This window comes from Acinonyx jubatus, chromosome E3 (assembly GCF_027475565.1).
Source record: "Acinonyx jubatus isolate Ajub_Pintada_27869175 chromosome E3, VMU_Ajub_asm_v1.0, whole genome shotgun sequence".
NCBI classification, from domain to species: domain Eukaryota; kingdom Metazoa; phylum Chordata; class Mammalia; order Carnivora; family Felidae; genus Acinonyx; species Acinonyx jubatus.
The window spans coordinates 28646736-28661186 of NC_069398.1; the positions used below are offsets into that span (position 1 = coordinate 28646736).

The window sequence follows — 14451 nt, forward strand, 5'->3', positions numbered from 1 at the left end:
AGGTGCAACAGTTGTGCGTGTGTTAGGCTGCTGTGAGAATCAGATGAGACGACACGCTTCAGTGGGTTTTGTAAACTCTTGAGGGATTATTATTTCATGATTGGAGGAAGAGGAGACAGCATTTGGTGACAAAGTTGTAAGGGTAGATGTCAGGGAGGGTGGGAGAATGCAGCAGGTGCTACTGGGGAGACTCAGCAGTCAGTGGTGACGGTGGCTGAGAGCTCCTGGATGCGCCAGGCACTGCAAGCCTTGCACAAGATGTGCCCATCCAGCGGGTAACAGCCCTGACACTCACCCTCGGAAGAGAGCAGCAGCCCACACTCCTGTTGAGACAGAAGCAACAGCTTTCTATCAGGCCTGGATCCCTGGGTTCTACCATATCCAGCACCCCAGACTCCCAAGAACCCCCGCTTCCCCTTGCCCAGGCCCCCTGACCTCGCACTTATAACAGCCAACGTGAAAACTGCGATCCAGAGCAACGATTCGTACGGTCTCCTCCTGACCTGGCTCAGGCATGATGGCCCCACCGCATACTGAGCATCGTGGGGCAAACTTCCTGGGTCAGGAGGGAACCAAGGAGGCTGTCAAGCCCCAGGGCTGGAGGGGACTAACCATGGAGCCCAGAGAAGGTAGGATACACGAGGGAATGGGAGAGACCAGGGGTATGGTCTTAGATCTTAGAAAAGAGGGTGATGTTAATAAGAAAGAGACCAGGCCAGGGGTGGGAGACCAGTGCTGGGGCATGAAGGACAAACGGGGAAGATGGGGAAGGTCAGACATCTGAGACAAAGGTGGGAGACCCAGCCTGACCTGTGGAAGTCCTCAATGCAGTGGATCTGGCTGGTGGCATCCACCGTGAAAGGGATGCCATCGAGGCCACGGTGGCACACCACACAGGTAAAGCAGCTAGGGTGGTAGGCCTTCCCCATCGCCCGTAGGATCCGGTCCAGGATGGGTTGGGAGCATGTGGAGCACTTCTCCAGGGTGGCCTAACAGGAAGGAGGGTAGGAAGTTTGGGGCTGGGGAGGCCCGCTGGCCCACCCATCTGTTTATGTAGCCCCCTGCAAGGGATTCATTGAAAAGTGGCCTTGAACAGATCTGCGTAGAAGTCCTAGCACAGCAGCCTCCCAGATAAGTGACTTAGTCTCAGCTTCAGTTTCCTTCGGTACTCATAGGTGCTCCACAGGGGTGGCGGTGTGGGAATTTAACACATTCCCTTAACTCTAAAATAAATGTCTGGCATTTGTAAGGGACCATTGTCCTTTCCCTTTATAATTCCTCCCTTCTTATGTGTCAGTTTAGCGCCCCCCCCTTTGAGCTCTGTACCTTTTATGGGGCTCGGGCATATGGTCCCCACCTTAGATGGAAGCCTCCTGCCTCCTGCTGTTGACACCCCCAGCCCACCTACTCACCACGTAGCAGCTCTCACAGTACGCCCTCCTCTCCACGGCATAGAAATGCTGGCCCCGAAGCTGGGCCCGGCACGTAGAACACACAAAGCAGCCGACGTGAAAGACACGGTCCAGGGCCACAACCCCAGCCCCATCCCCAACCACATCTTCTCCACAGCCGCCACACCGCCCTGGGGACAAGGAAGGACAAGGTGAGTCAGTACGGAAGAGAAAGGTAGATTCTCTGGCCCTCTGACTCTCCAGCCCCCTTCCCACCTCGGGTCAGCTCACCAAAGTACTCCCCTGTGGGAGGGTGGTTCATGTCGTGCACCAGCTTCTTGGTCAGCCTCTCAAGCTCCTCTTCAGGAGGCTGGCTCAGGGGGACCTGAGAGGAGGGAATCAGGGGTTCAGTCCTACCTCTAGCTCTCTGTGCTGTCAAACTTCCTGAAGGTGACCAGGCAATTCCACCCAGAAGTCTCATCTGAGAAGGTCTCAGCGCCAGGCCCAGGGGCACCCCTCCAGGAGCCAGTGAGCAGCGCTAGCCCTGCCCGCTTATATTTTCTGACCAGCACAGCGTGCTCATGCAGACCACCAACCCGACAGGCCTCTGACAACAAGGGCATTAGACACCACCCCCGCCCACCCAATCAGTATCTAGTTGTCTGTGAGGACCCCAAATCCCAGTTACCCGGGACTTACCTGGGGTCCGTACCTGCCACCTCGTCCTCCTCCTCCGGCCTCCTCTTTACCCCCTGGACCTGGCTCACGGTGGCTCCTATAGCCAGCCCCCCACACTTCACCTCGGCCTGGGAGAGGAAAGTGGGGGCCCGGGAGGGCCCCGGAGGCCTGAGAGGCCCCCCGCCTTGGGGGGCCACAGCCTCTCACTGGTTGTGCCACCTTCACTTGCACGGGGAAGGCAGGACCGGCGGGGGTGCTGGCTGTAGCATAGGAGGCCGGAGTGGGACCCCCATAGGAGGACGCAGAGAGCTGTTGGGGAGGAATCGGAACACCCCCTCCATTCGGCTTCAGGGAACCTGAGCCCGTGCGGTAGGCATGGGGCTGAGGGGGCTCATAAGCCTGGGGAGAAACACAGACCGGGAGTGAGCAGACCCATTCCAGGACACACACCTGTGGAAGCCCCCGTTTGTGTGGCCCCAAGATAACCACTGGTCTTTGACAAGGGCTCATCCTCAAGAGGTAGACAACCTGGTGGGCTCTGGTGGGCCAGCTTCTTCCACGCTCCTGTGTGTATCACTCACACAGAGAGGGCTGGGCTAGACTGAGAATCTAGAGAAGGGATCAAACTAGGGAGTGGGGAGGAGGGCAGGAGACAAGGAGCAGGGGAGGGACAGGGCAGGCCAGTGGGTCACCTGCCGGTCTGACCGCCGTGGGGCATGACCACGACCTCCATCCAGTTCAGCCAGCATGCTGGTCAGCGAATCTATTTCAGCATCCAGACTTCCTGGGCGCAAGGCCCCCCTGTCTTGGGGGAGCCCCTGGGGATGAAGCAAAAGCCGGGAGAATTCAAATCACCTGTCCCGGGTGCCCACACCTCCCGCCCCCCCACCCCCCAATTCCGGTTTCTCACCTGTGAGCGCTGGGGTGCTCCATGGCACCCCACCCAGGCTAGCCCCCGATCATCCGGTCCCCCCGGGGCCTGGTAACACTGCTCAGATGGGAGGGGGCAAAAATTGACCCTGGGGTGGGGCTGAAGTGCTGGGGTGAGGGAAGAGAGAGCCAAGGTGGGGATGGGGAAAGAGAGGAGGGTGACACTTCTGGAGGCCGCGCTCTAGGGTCCCTCATCTCCCCTCCCCCCCACACCTGGGGTCCAAGAAGGGAGCGGGAGGAGCAGGAACGGCAGGAAGCCTGAAGAGCTTCAGGGAAGGGGTGGCAGGGACAGGCAGGAGGCAGAAGGCAGAGGTGAGCGAGGAACGGCCAGTGGCCTCCTCAGCGGCGCTGGAGCTGCTTTACCTGCTCCGTGGGCTGGCGGCGGCCCCGGGGCACCTCGGGAGAGTGCTCTTCCCAGAGGGGCTCTGGCAGGCTCCAGCTGCTTTGGGGGGAGCCAGGTGGGCCCCGACATGGCCTGGAACAGGGGACTCCAGACAGCGATCGGCCCCCGTGTAGTCCCAAGCCTCTGGTCTTGACCCCTTCTTCCGTCCCACACCTCGTTTGGGACTCCAGGAAAGAAACTTTTTCTGGCTTTTTTTTTCCCCTTCCTCCCCAATTTTGGGGACAGCCACGCCCCCGGTGACGTCACCGCATTCCTGGGGGAGGGTCACGTGGCCCCCTAGGCCCTAAACCGCCGTCCCTCCCCCAGTCAGCCCCCTCCTGCCGAGCAGGGAGGACTTTCCACGGCAGTCTCCGGTTCTACCAGTGCCCCCAGGCTGGCGCCCCAAGTCTTGCACGTGGCCACCTCGCTGCTGGGACGCTCCAGCGCTGCTCTTTCCCACACTCCCCCATACAGATCTCTCCCTCTTCCGTCCCACCTACGAACCCCCCCCGCCCCCTCCCCCACCCCACCCCCCGCAGCAGTATTCGGCCAGCCCATAGTGTTTTGGTCTTTTATTCACGTTCAGCGGTTAGAAAAATAAAACAACAAAAACATCACAACCTCAGCGGTCCGTGAATCTGTTGGGCAAGGGGAAACTGAGGTAGCCTAGAGTCCAAGCAGAGACCCAGCCTCCATCAAGGCACCGGTGAAGGAAGGAGGCCAGTGGGGAAGACTGCTGGCTTCCTCCCCCAGCGTGGCAGGGACGGGACGCCCCAGCCCAGGATCCCCTAATACTTCCCCTGGGAAGCTCCCGTGTGTGGAGCAGGCCGGAAGGCTGCCCTTCCCCTTCACATCCACTAACCAAGGCGGGTCGCTGGACCTGCGCACTCTGCTTCAGGACCCGGGCATCAGAGATCAGTGCAAGTGACCGGGGTGACGCCATGAATGAGCAGTGTGGGGCCCAGGTCACGGGTCAGAATCTCCAGCAGCGCCAGGTAGCGAGTGTAGCGGGCAGGATCAGCTGGCGGCCGAGGCAGGTACAGGAAAGTGAGGGCCGTGGCAGGCCCGCCCTCGCCATCCCCACCCTCAGGCCCACCGGGCCCTTCTCCTCTGCTGCGCCCCTGCTGGGCCCGAACCAGGGCGTTGGCGCTGCCTGCCAGGGCCTCTGCCTCGGCATCTCCCCGCCTGCCATTCACAAAGTCCCCTTCCTCCTCCTCCCCAGGCTCCCCAGACCCAGCCCCCTCGCCCCACACCACCTCCTGTACTTCAGCCCTGATTCTCAGCTGGCTCAGCAGTGCCCGTAGCCGCCCCTCGGCCGCCCCGGGGGCCTCTCGAGGCCCCAGGCACAAGAAGATCCGGAGCCGGGCACTGTGCCAAGCAGGCACCATGCCCAAGATGGTTGCCATCTGCAGTAGGAAAAGGCCGCACACATCCACATAGCCGGGCCCGCCCCGGGGCCGCAGCAGGTTGAGGGGCCACACATCCACATGATGCGGCTGGGAGATGCCCCCAGACCCCCGGCTCAGCCGCTCAGGGGGCAGGGCCCCACAGGCCCGGGCCAGAACCACATTCTTGTTCATCTTGAGGGCGTCTGCCACCGTGGCCACATAGTCCTGGGGACTGAGAGCCCGGGGGCTCCCGGGAGCCCGGGGTGGAGGGAACAGGGTGCTCAGGGCTGGGGACCCGCCCTCCTGGGTGCCATCAGCAGCCTCGGAGAAAGCAGGGTCTGTCAGGAAGTGGTCCTGGGGTGCAGCATCATCGTAGAAACCCAGGACCAACGTGTTGGGCTTCATGCCACCTGGGGGCAGAGAGGAGGAGGTGGGAAGGAACCAACAGGAATCAGATTCACGGGCTGAGTTTACACCACGCTAATGCGCGCCCACTCGTACACGCCGGCAGCACCACACGTCAGCCATCAGGCATGGCATTCGCCTCGTGCTTGGGCTCTCCAGGCAACACTATGCACGTTTGCATAACGACTTTTCCTTTTCCCAAACGCTCTTGCATGCGTTTATTTGTTGCACCTCCGTGACTAATCTCCCCACTTAAGTGGGCAAAGTTCGCCTTAGGATTCTTCTAACTAACGAGCACTTCCGGTACTCGGCAGTAGGAGGCCTCCACTGCAAGCTTCTAGCTAGCAGCACACCTTTTTCATGATGGGAGATGAGAGTCTGAGTCTACTGGGCAGACCACACCGCCCTGAGTAGTCAGTAGTCAAGTTCGTGGGCTCCATCCCCAGGGAAACAGCACCTCAGACTCTGCTGGGGGGTGATGAGAACTGGCCCGATCTGTTTCAACTACTACTGCAAAGCCCTAATGGTGGTGAGTCCAAAGCAAGATCCCTGGACAAAAAACAGCTACCATCTGCACACTAACGAAGGGCCAGGGCCCGCTGAAAGCACTTTGTGTTTTAACTCGTGAAGCAACACCAGGAGGTAGGGGCCATTTACTCACCCCTCTCACAGGTAAGCAACCTGAGGCACAGAGCGGTGAAGTCACTTGCCCCAAGGCTCACAGCAGGTGGATACCGGGTCCACAGGCAAACACAAGGCACCCAGCAGCAGAGGCCAGCCTCTAAGTCTCTGAACCCGTGTGTGAAGTGAATACAGTGCCCCAGGTTCCTGGTGACAGCTCCTGATTTTTCCATTTTTGAACCAATGTGAAACTGGATAATCTCCCCCCATCCCCCCCACCCCCGCCCTTCAACAGGGCTGAGTTTACAGAAAACTTCTGAGATCTTGTCTAAGGCTTTTTCTCATGAAACAAATGGGTTGCTCAAAATCCACCAGTAAATCAAGTTCTGCATGTCAGGAGGACTTAACTATTTCGAGGAAATCCTTCCCCTTCATTGCAATCGCTCTCCTCAGGATAAATTTCATAGAAGTAGTGGTCTCCTGGCACAGGTTCCCCCACAAAATGTGGGGCTGAGGAGAGACCAGACTCTCAGATGCTCCAGGGACTGTCTCATAATGCTTGCCAACAGCCCCCAAACGCTTGAACTTTAGCCAGATCTAAACGGAGAATGGAGCATGTGCCCAGAGAGGGGGCTGACACCCCCTAGGATTGAGAAAGAAGGAGGCAGTTCAGCCCAGATTTGGAGGAAGCCGGGGCGTAAGGCTGAAGGCCTTCGCACTAAGGCAGAGTAACAAGGCAGAGACTCTTCCACTGGCTCGGGAAGCTTCAGCCCCACTCACCCTCTGCATCCTCTGTGGTCTCCGGAGGCCATGTCACACCAGCCCTTCCTTCTCCACCCCTTCTAAGGCCCAGCTGAGTATACCATCTTGTCACTAGCCGCATCAGCACATAGCGGTCTTGAAGTGGGATGATTAGAAACCATCTGCCCTAGATTTGATGGAGCAGCCCCCTTGCCTCAAGTAATTCTCCCATTGTCCCCAGGAACACAGCATGCTCTTCAGAGCTTGTACCCCAACTTTTGGGTCAGAAAAAAAGAAATGTCAGTGGCACCCATCGCCAGCCCTTAAGCATCTCCTCCAGGACCTTCTCACACACCATCCGGTATCTTTGAGTTGAGCCCCACGTCTTATCTGCACTAGACTCTGAGTCTGCAGTCTGTGGTTTACTCTGGGGGATGGTAGCAGAGATTAAAAGGGGCCACAGAGGGGGCCGAGGGGACCCGGGGAGAAGTAGCTCACCAAGGCCAGAGATCCGCAACAGATGCTGAGCTCCCTGGCGCACGGAGGGCGAGAGGGTGAGGTCCACGAAGGCCTTCACTTGGGCTCTGTCCACCAGGCTGAGCCATGCCCCGTACTGGGGCTGCACAGGGTCCGAGGGCAGGCAGTCTGCAGAGAAGGGAGGTAGTAGATGTGGGCCAAACCCATGTACCTTCTCCTCAAATCCAAATCCCAAATGGGCCAAAGAAAACAGTCTAGGCAGGGCTCGGGCTGGTTGGAAGGGTCGTCAGGGAAGAAGCATGAGGCCTCTGAACCCAAAGACCACGAAGAATGTCTGAAACGTGAGGGAGGAAGAGGCTGGGAAGGGAATAGAGGGCCACTCACCAAGGTCTCCCAGGGTGACGTGGCCCAGGACATAGAGGCCCCCCTTCTTGAGCTGGTTGGCCAACCGCAGCAGAGGCAGGGCGCCCCGGGGGTTCCCCACCAGTAGCAGCAGCTGGGGCCGCCAGAACTTCACGTGGTCCTTCCGGACATCCAGCCGGAGCAGGTATTTACGTACCTGGGACCAGGGGTGAGGTGTGGAGAGGAAGGGCTCAAGAGGGCAGCCCCCACTCACCACCTCTCGGACAAGAACCCTGATTCCGGCCACGGCAGAAGGAGGCCTACTTGGAGCGGGATGGGGATCCCAGAGTGCCTCCCCCCTCCCTACCCTCCTCCAAGCCCCCCAACCTGGTGGAAAAGCAAGGCCTGGCTGACGTAGCCCCAGCTACTGGGGCCTCCTCGAGCAGTGAGCAGGGCGGAAAGAAGGCCCATGAGAAGCAGTGAGCCGCCGGCGGCCCCGGGGCTGATGAGGAACATCATGAGCAGACAGGAGGCCACCCCCAGCAAGCAGGTGTGCCAGGAGAACAGGCTGAAGGTGGGGCTGGGGTGGGGGAGAGAAGGAAGGGCACTCAGGGCCTGCCATGGCCTCCATCTCCAACCTCGGTCCCCTGGACTGAGCCCTTCCCACGCCCCCCCCCTGGTCTCTGAGGACACAGGCCACTTCTCCACTCACCGGAAGTTAGGGGCTGAGGCCCACTCCAGGCTCAGACAGGACAGGTCCACCGCAGCATAGGCCACCAAGTAGAAGACGGTGACCACAGCGGCCAGCGTGTTCAGCTTCCCAGCCAAGAGCACCAGCTACACAAGGACCGAGAGGCTGGGCATGCACGCACCCCCCCACCAAATGCCAATGCATCCTGCCTTTTCATTCACTCTCCCAGCCCAAGCCCAAGCCCCTCCTGGTCCTGGGAACAGAACCAGAAGGAGCCCAGGGGAAGGGGAAGGACAGCCGGAAAGAAGGCTTACCTGCACTAGGCCCCAAGAATAGAGCACAGCCCCCCAGGGGTTCCCTGTTCGGGACACGACCTTGGCCGGCGCCAAGATCACTCCTGTGCAAACAGAAACACCGTGGCGGACACATCAGCCCAGGGCCAAGCGGAGAGAGAGACAGACACGGGAGGGTGTGCTCAGAGCCGGGCGAGGAGCAGGGGGCGGCGCACCAAAGAGGTCATCTTGAGCCAGAGCGTGGAGGATGCGGGAGGCCCCGATGAGGGAGCTCATGGAGGCCGAGAGCGATGTGGCGTAGATACCAATCAGCACCAGTGGGGGCCACAGGCTGATGGCGCGAAAGAACCCATAGTCCTCCTGCAGCAAGGTCCTGGCGGGAGGGAAAGGAGGATGCAGATAACACAGGTGCATCTAGGGCCTCCGTGAGCAAAGTGCTCTGACTCTTCGTGAGGTCAAGAACTGGGTATTCCTGGGGATTCTCAACTGACCCAGGCTCAAAGGCCATTGTAATACATCATGTGTGCCCGGAGGGGAAAGACATGGTATTCACTGGTTGATCTTTGGGCTGCTTTGGATTTAATCACATGGTAGACATTCCCAACGGTGTATGCACAAGAAACCAAATATTTATGGAAATACGCATTGAGAAGCAGCTATCCCCCATCCCCCAAAACCAAGTGCTTACAACAGTCCCAGGGACACAGCAAACTCTGGCTACAGGCTGGCTACCACCAATTACCCGGCTGTCCCCATCAGCGGCGGCCGCTCCTTCTCTCTCCCAGAGGGAGAAACAGTCTCCGTTTTCCCTGCACCCCAACAATGGGGGTACCTGCCCCCCTCGGCCTGTGCTTCCCTTAGTGATCCAGGGGTGGCAACCTTGTTCTGCGGCCCCATTCCACCCCCCTCAAGGGCCAGGCCAGCCCCCTCCCCAGGCACCTGTCACAGGTGAAGCTGGAGAGGAAGAAAAGCAGGGTATAGATGAAGAAGGTGTAGGCGACAGCGACAATGGTGCCCAGGGGAATGGCCCGGCTGGGGTCCTTCAGCTCCCCTGGAGGGAGAGGGGCAGAAGGGGAGACATCAGCCATGTACCATCCCTTACATTCCTGAGCCCTCAGCGCTCCCACCAGGGCACAGGGTGGCAGCCCTACACCCCCAGGGGGCAGCAGGCAGGGACCCTCACCTGACATGTTGGCCCCCGCCATGATGCCCGTGCAGCCATTAAAAAGGACAGCAAAGACACTGGCGAAGTTCATCATGGCCCCCGTGGTATAGTCCTTGGAGTAGCCAGCTGAGAGATGGTTCCCAGGGAGGAGAAGGCGTCAGTACCCCTCATAGGGACCCAGGCATGTTGGCCCCGCCACCTTCTCCTCACATGTCACAAACAGCCCACCCCAAGACCCCAGCCCTGACCCATCACAGCTCCTGGCTCAGCTGGCCTCATCACTCCCCCCCACTCTCCTCACTCCTTCCTCTACACCTTTGTCATTGCCCCTTCCTGAGACACCGTCCCTCTCGCTCCTACCTGAATTCCCCAATACACCTCGGGCCACCTCCCAGCTCTCCCTGCTCGCCCCCAGCCCTCCTCCCAACTCCTCTCCTGATTCCCATCTATTTGAACCACTTTGGTTTTATTGTGCTGTTTAATTGTTTCCTGAATGCACATTTTATCTTTCCAACTAAAAAAAGTTCCTCTAAGGCAGGAACTGTCTCGTGGTCACTCTCACGCCCCACTGGGCCAAGCATACTAGACAGATCCTGAATAATCTGCGCTGTTCTGAGATCTGCCCTCCTGCCCCTGATTCTCTCTGGCATCTGTTCTCATCCAGGGCTTCCAAGGGCCTGCCTCCCCCCACATGCTTGCTCCTTGCCCTGAGAACCGTCACCCCTGTACCCAGCTCACCACCCAAGTTGGCCTTCAGGGTGCTGCTGTTGAAGCCAGTGAAGTGGCCAACCTGGGGCGGCAGGGAGGAGCCATTGGGGCCAGGCCGAGGGGTCAAGGGGATGCTCCTGGGTCCCACAGCCACAAAGCTGACCAGCACAGAGGCCAGGGATCCAGAGACCAGCAGGAACGTGAGGAAGGAGGCTCGGGCATAGAGGCCAGCCCCCAGTGTGCAGACCCCACCCACAAGGCCCAGCAGCAGGGAGCCATAGAGCAGGTTCCAGCCGTAGCCCTGGGGCAGGACCTGAAGCCCACTGGACCTTGCGGAGTCTACAAAGAGGAAGGAACAGGGTTAGAAGACAAGACTCCCCAGGAGAGATCCCACCCATGAATCAAAGCAGGAACAGACCCCCTCTTTGGCCCACCTCCCTACTCAACTGTACCCCAGACACTATCTTTCCCACCTCCCTACTCAACTGTACCCCAGCATCTTACCCCTCCCTGGTAGATACCACCAATCTTGCTCTGTTGAATTTAGGGGTATTAGCCTGGCCTCTCCAACTAGATGGTAAGCTGCCTGTGGGCCAGGACAATCTCTCAGATGTCTAAGGCTGGGAACATAGTAGGAGCTCAAGAAAGCCAAACTAATAGACCACTTTGCCCCTCTTCTAGAGAGGCCTCTCACCCTCGTGATCCCCGAATCCCAGACCCCGCAAACCCACAGAGCTCCCTGGCACACAGACCAGCCCCGAAGACATCTAGCACGGCCTCCACCAGCCCCAGCAGGGAGACAGCACAGCCACAGACGTTAGCCAGGTAGAACATGAGGCCGATGCTGCCCCCAACCTCAGGCCCCAGGGTACGGCTGATCATGACTAAAAGTGGAAGCAGGGGGTGAGTGTTAAGGGAAAAGAAAGTGAAATGGAGCAGGAGGAAGGGTCCGGGCACAAAGCACACTGCAGCCCTGTCTCCCGGCACACACTGGGATTGTCCCCAGCGTTAATCTGTCCAGAGCGGTCACACCCAAGCCACGTGGCTTTGCAGTGCGCCACTAATACTCTTGAACTCCGGTTTCCTCATCTGGAAAATGAACTATCTAATTGACAAGACTGTTGGGGGAACCAAAAGGACGGCTGGGAAGACACCTGATAGACTGGAGAGTAGCAGTAAGATACGTGGAAAGGCCATGTTGGTCACCTTCCCCATATCAGCCCACCTGCCGAACATTCATTAGAACCTGCCTCCCTCTCGCCCTGCCCTTGCCCCTCCTCCTCCCTACAAGACAGAAGAGCTCAGACCCCAGTCCATCAACATTGGAGGATACAGTAGGCTCCACCCCCCCGCACAGCTCCGTTGGTGGCGATGGCACAGACAGAGAGGACGGTGAGCGCCAGGATGAAGTAGGCAACCAGGAGCATGGCCAAAGCCTGCAGCAGCCCAGCATGGCCCACCACGAACCCTGGGACAGGAGTGGCAAAGCAGGTCAGAAGGTGGCTCATGCGTCCCCACACCACACTGGTCATCAGTTACCTCCAGGGCAGAGCTCAACACAGGGCCATGGGGAGCCCTCTCCCCAAGCCTCCCATCCATCTACTTCTCCCGGGACCCTTCCCCAAACTCTTCCCAGTCCCACCCCTCCCCCACCCCCCCTGCACCCCAGAGCAAGCCCCACCACCCCACTTACCAATTCTCAAAAACACAACTATACTGAACATGGACAGGACCGTGGGCACCACCACACCCAGGAAGGTGGAGAGCTTCCGGGCAGATGCCCCTCCAGGACCCCCGGCCCCATTGGCAGAGAAGGCAACCCCCTCATCTCCCAGGAGCCGGTAGGCCAGCAGAGGAGAATTCTCGCTGGCCATGGTGGAGAGCAGGCAGAAGATGCCACCAATGGGTTATGAGGCCTGCAAAAGACAGTGTTACTTAATGGAAAGCAGCTCCACGGAGCCCCTCAAAAACACCTCTAACCGAACACCTGGAAACCTCCCCAAAAGGAAGAGCTTCAAGAAACACACACACACACACACACACACACACACACACACTCACTCACTCACCAGCAACTCAGAGTTCCTGGGGAGCAGACTGGTCCTTGCCACTTCCCTGGGCAATGGCAGACTCCACACCCTCAGCATTTGGGTACCAAGTCCCCTCCCAGCTCCTGGGGGCCACCCTTCCCCCAAATCCGGAAGACTAGGGATGGCAATTGTTCTGGGAAGAGGCAAAGATACTCTCCCTTTTCAACTAACTAGCACTATAAGAGGAAACAAATCCCCCAAAAGGGAAGTGAGTTACCGGCAGGAAGCCCTCCTCACCCCCTCCTCCGAAGTCCTGAGCTGTCCCCATCCTAACTCCCCCAAGCAATCACCTCACCTAAGGCAAAGAGAAATCTCCAAATCTCCCATTGCCCCGCCCTCCATCAATCCTCTCCTTCAACCCATTTCAAACGAGCTCCTCTCCCCCCAGCCTCACCAGATTCCTCCCACCCACACAAGGCGCCCTCCAAACTCGACCAACCCAAACACACCCCTCGACTACCAAAACAAAGACACAGGCCAGCAACACAAGGTGGGTCTTCCTCCCCGCCCCGACACCGGTTCCTGCCCACTTTCTCCCGGGGCCGGTTGGAGGGGGCCGAGATCCGCGGCTCCCGGGCCAGGCGCATCCTCACAGCCCGAGTGTGGCGGGGCGCTCACTCACCCGCCCGGAGGACGCAGCCGCCCGGGGGAGGGGGGATCCCCGAGAGCCGGAGGGGTCGGCTACGGGCCGAGGGGGCGCGGGTGCCGGAAAAGCCAGCTGCAGCTACCGGGATGCCAGGCCCGGAGCCCGCCCCCCCCCCAGCCCGCGCGCCCCATTGGTCCCGGCGCCCAGCCCCGCCCCGTGGGCGCGACCCGGGGAAGCCCCTCCCCCCTCGGGCTCCGGGGGCCGGCGCTGCTCCCGCTCCACACGCGCCTGGGATACTGCCCTGGGTCGCCCCTCAGGGATGCGTCTCCGGCAAGGTGTAGGCCACGGCCCCTAAAGCGGCCCATCACCCCCGTGCAAACAGGCACCCTTTATGCGGGCGGGAGCCCACTCCGAGCTCGCGGAGACGCCCGGAGGCGCCACCACGGAAAGGGGCGTGCGGCGACGGCGGAAGACAGCTGCAGGTGGGCGGGGATGTGACACCTGGCCCAGGTGCGTCGCCGGGAATGCGGGGCCGCGTCGCTCGGCGCCTTCCGGAGTCCTATTCCTCCGGCTTCTCGAATCCCTGGAATGTCTCTGGATACGGGCCTCAGCCCTCACCCCCGCGGAGACCCGCCCCTCACGCCTGGTCCATCCCAACCTGCTGCGCTCTCCGCGTCCGCCATCGGAGGGAGCCATCGGCCGCTGGTCCGGGAGAGCCCTGGCTGCGCCGGCCACCGTCGGTCCGCAAGGTCCTCCTGCCGCCTTCCAGCCTCCCTGCAAGGTGTCGTCCCCTCTAACAGACATGACAGGACTTGTGAACCTCCGGGAGATGGGACCTCCTCCCCTCCTCACTCTTTACAGTTACCATCAACAGTAGCACCACCTAGTAACGTTTCCTCATCTATAAAACAGGGATTAAATAGAGCCCTGCCTGCACGAGGTTGCTGCGAGAGGGTCGGATGAACGGACCGACACTCGAAAACAATGCCGAAACGTTCAGTAAGTTATTTGCACGTCGTGCTACGTTATATATGCATAAGCACTCTGTGAGGTAAGTACTTCTTAGGGAAGCTGAAGCTGGGAGAGCTTTCGTAATCACTTGCTAAACTTTGACATAGTCCTTTGTGGCTCAGGAAATGAACAGTGCTTTTAGGGTCACTGGCCTTTGGCTATAGATTCTCTGCAACATGTCTCTAGGAGAGGAACGGGCTTAAAGCAGCCCAAAGGTTGGCTTTGCCAGGGAGAGGTCTCATGAGCAACTGAACTGTGGCATCTTCAGTGGTCATCACTGCTAACCATAACAGAGTTTGGCTCGTGGGTCTCTCCAGCACCATCCTGTCGCAATTTTTGATGATTTCAATATCCGTACTGATGAGACTTCCAATATCCGGGCGTGGCAGTTGCTTGAACACAGATCTGCATAGATCTCACGCTCCACGTGGCTGTGCCCAGATGTTGTCCTTGCCAGTTAATAACTGCAGGCCCTCCTTCTTTCCATTCACCTTTTCTGGTATGCCTCCTAAGGGGGGGGGGGGGGGGGAATTAATCTGACACTTGTTAAAA

At 59.3% G+C, this 14451-nt stretch overlaps 3 protein-coding genes across 7 annotated transcripts in view; 1 reads left to right on the forward strand and 2 right to left on the reverse strand.

The window, feature by feature from the left end:
- Positions 1-62: 62 nt before the first annotated feature.
- Positions 63-3854, reverse strand: TRIP6 (thyroid hormone receptor interactor 6). Of its 2 annotated transcripts, XM_015071855.3 has the most exons (9): positions 3363-3849; positions 2980-3107; positions 2762-2887; positions 2091-2468; positions 1683-1776; positions 1413-1582; positions 811-989; positions 436-556; positions 63-323 (listed from the first exon to the last, which is right to left on the reverse strand). In XM_015071855.3, exons 1-9 carry the CDS (start codon positions 3469-3471, stop codon positions 192-194), a joined length of 1437 nt encoding a protein of 478 aa, XP_014927341.2. In that variant the 5' UTR covers positions 3472-3849; the 3' UTR covers positions 63-191. The 2 variants fall into 2 exon arrangements, with proteins under 2 accessions (XP_014927341.2, XP_026897863.1); XM_027042062.2 differs by lacking the exon at positions 436-556 and having other exon boundaries at positions 3363-3854.
- A 291-nt stretch (positions 3855-4145) lies between these two features.
- SLC12A9 (solute carrier family 12 member 9) lies at positions 4146-13411 on the reverse strand. 4 transcript variants are annotated; one of them, XM_027042068.2, is made up of 15 exons: positions 12925-13070; positions 12282-12435; positions 11906-12128; positions 11546-11680; positions 10965-11096; positions 10243-10551; positions 9523-9630; positions 9279-9390; positions 8555-8712; positions 8361-8443; positions 8068-8192; positions 7743-7935; positions 7398-7572; positions 7035-7181; positions 4146-5179 (listed from the first exon to the last, which is right to left on the reverse strand). In XM_027042068.2, exons 3-15 carry the CDS (start codon positions 12084-12086, stop codon positions 4290-4292), a joined length of 2748 nt encoding a protein of 915 aa, XP_026897869.1. In that variant the 5' UTR covers positions 12087-12128; positions 12282-12435; positions 12925-13070; the 3' UTR covers positions 4146-4289. The 4 variants fall into 4 exon arrangements, with proteins under 4 accessions (XP_026897869.1, XP_053069558.1, XP_026897867.1 ...); XM_053213583.1 differs by lacking the exons at positions 12282-12435; positions 12925-13070 and adding an exon at positions 13390-13411; XM_027042066.2 differs by lacking the exon at positions 12282-12435 and having other exon boundaries at positions 12925-13080.
- Positions 13171-14451, forward strand: part of EPHB4 (EPH receptor B4) — a 31153-nt gene continuing 29872 nt past the window's right edge. Inside the window, exon 1 of the mRNA XM_027042065.2 lies at positions 13171-13887. Coding sequence (XP_026897866.1) covers positions 13848-13887 — 40 coding nt within the window. The 5' untranslated portion in view covers positions 13171-13847. The remainder of the gene's footprint in view (positions 13888-14451) is intronic.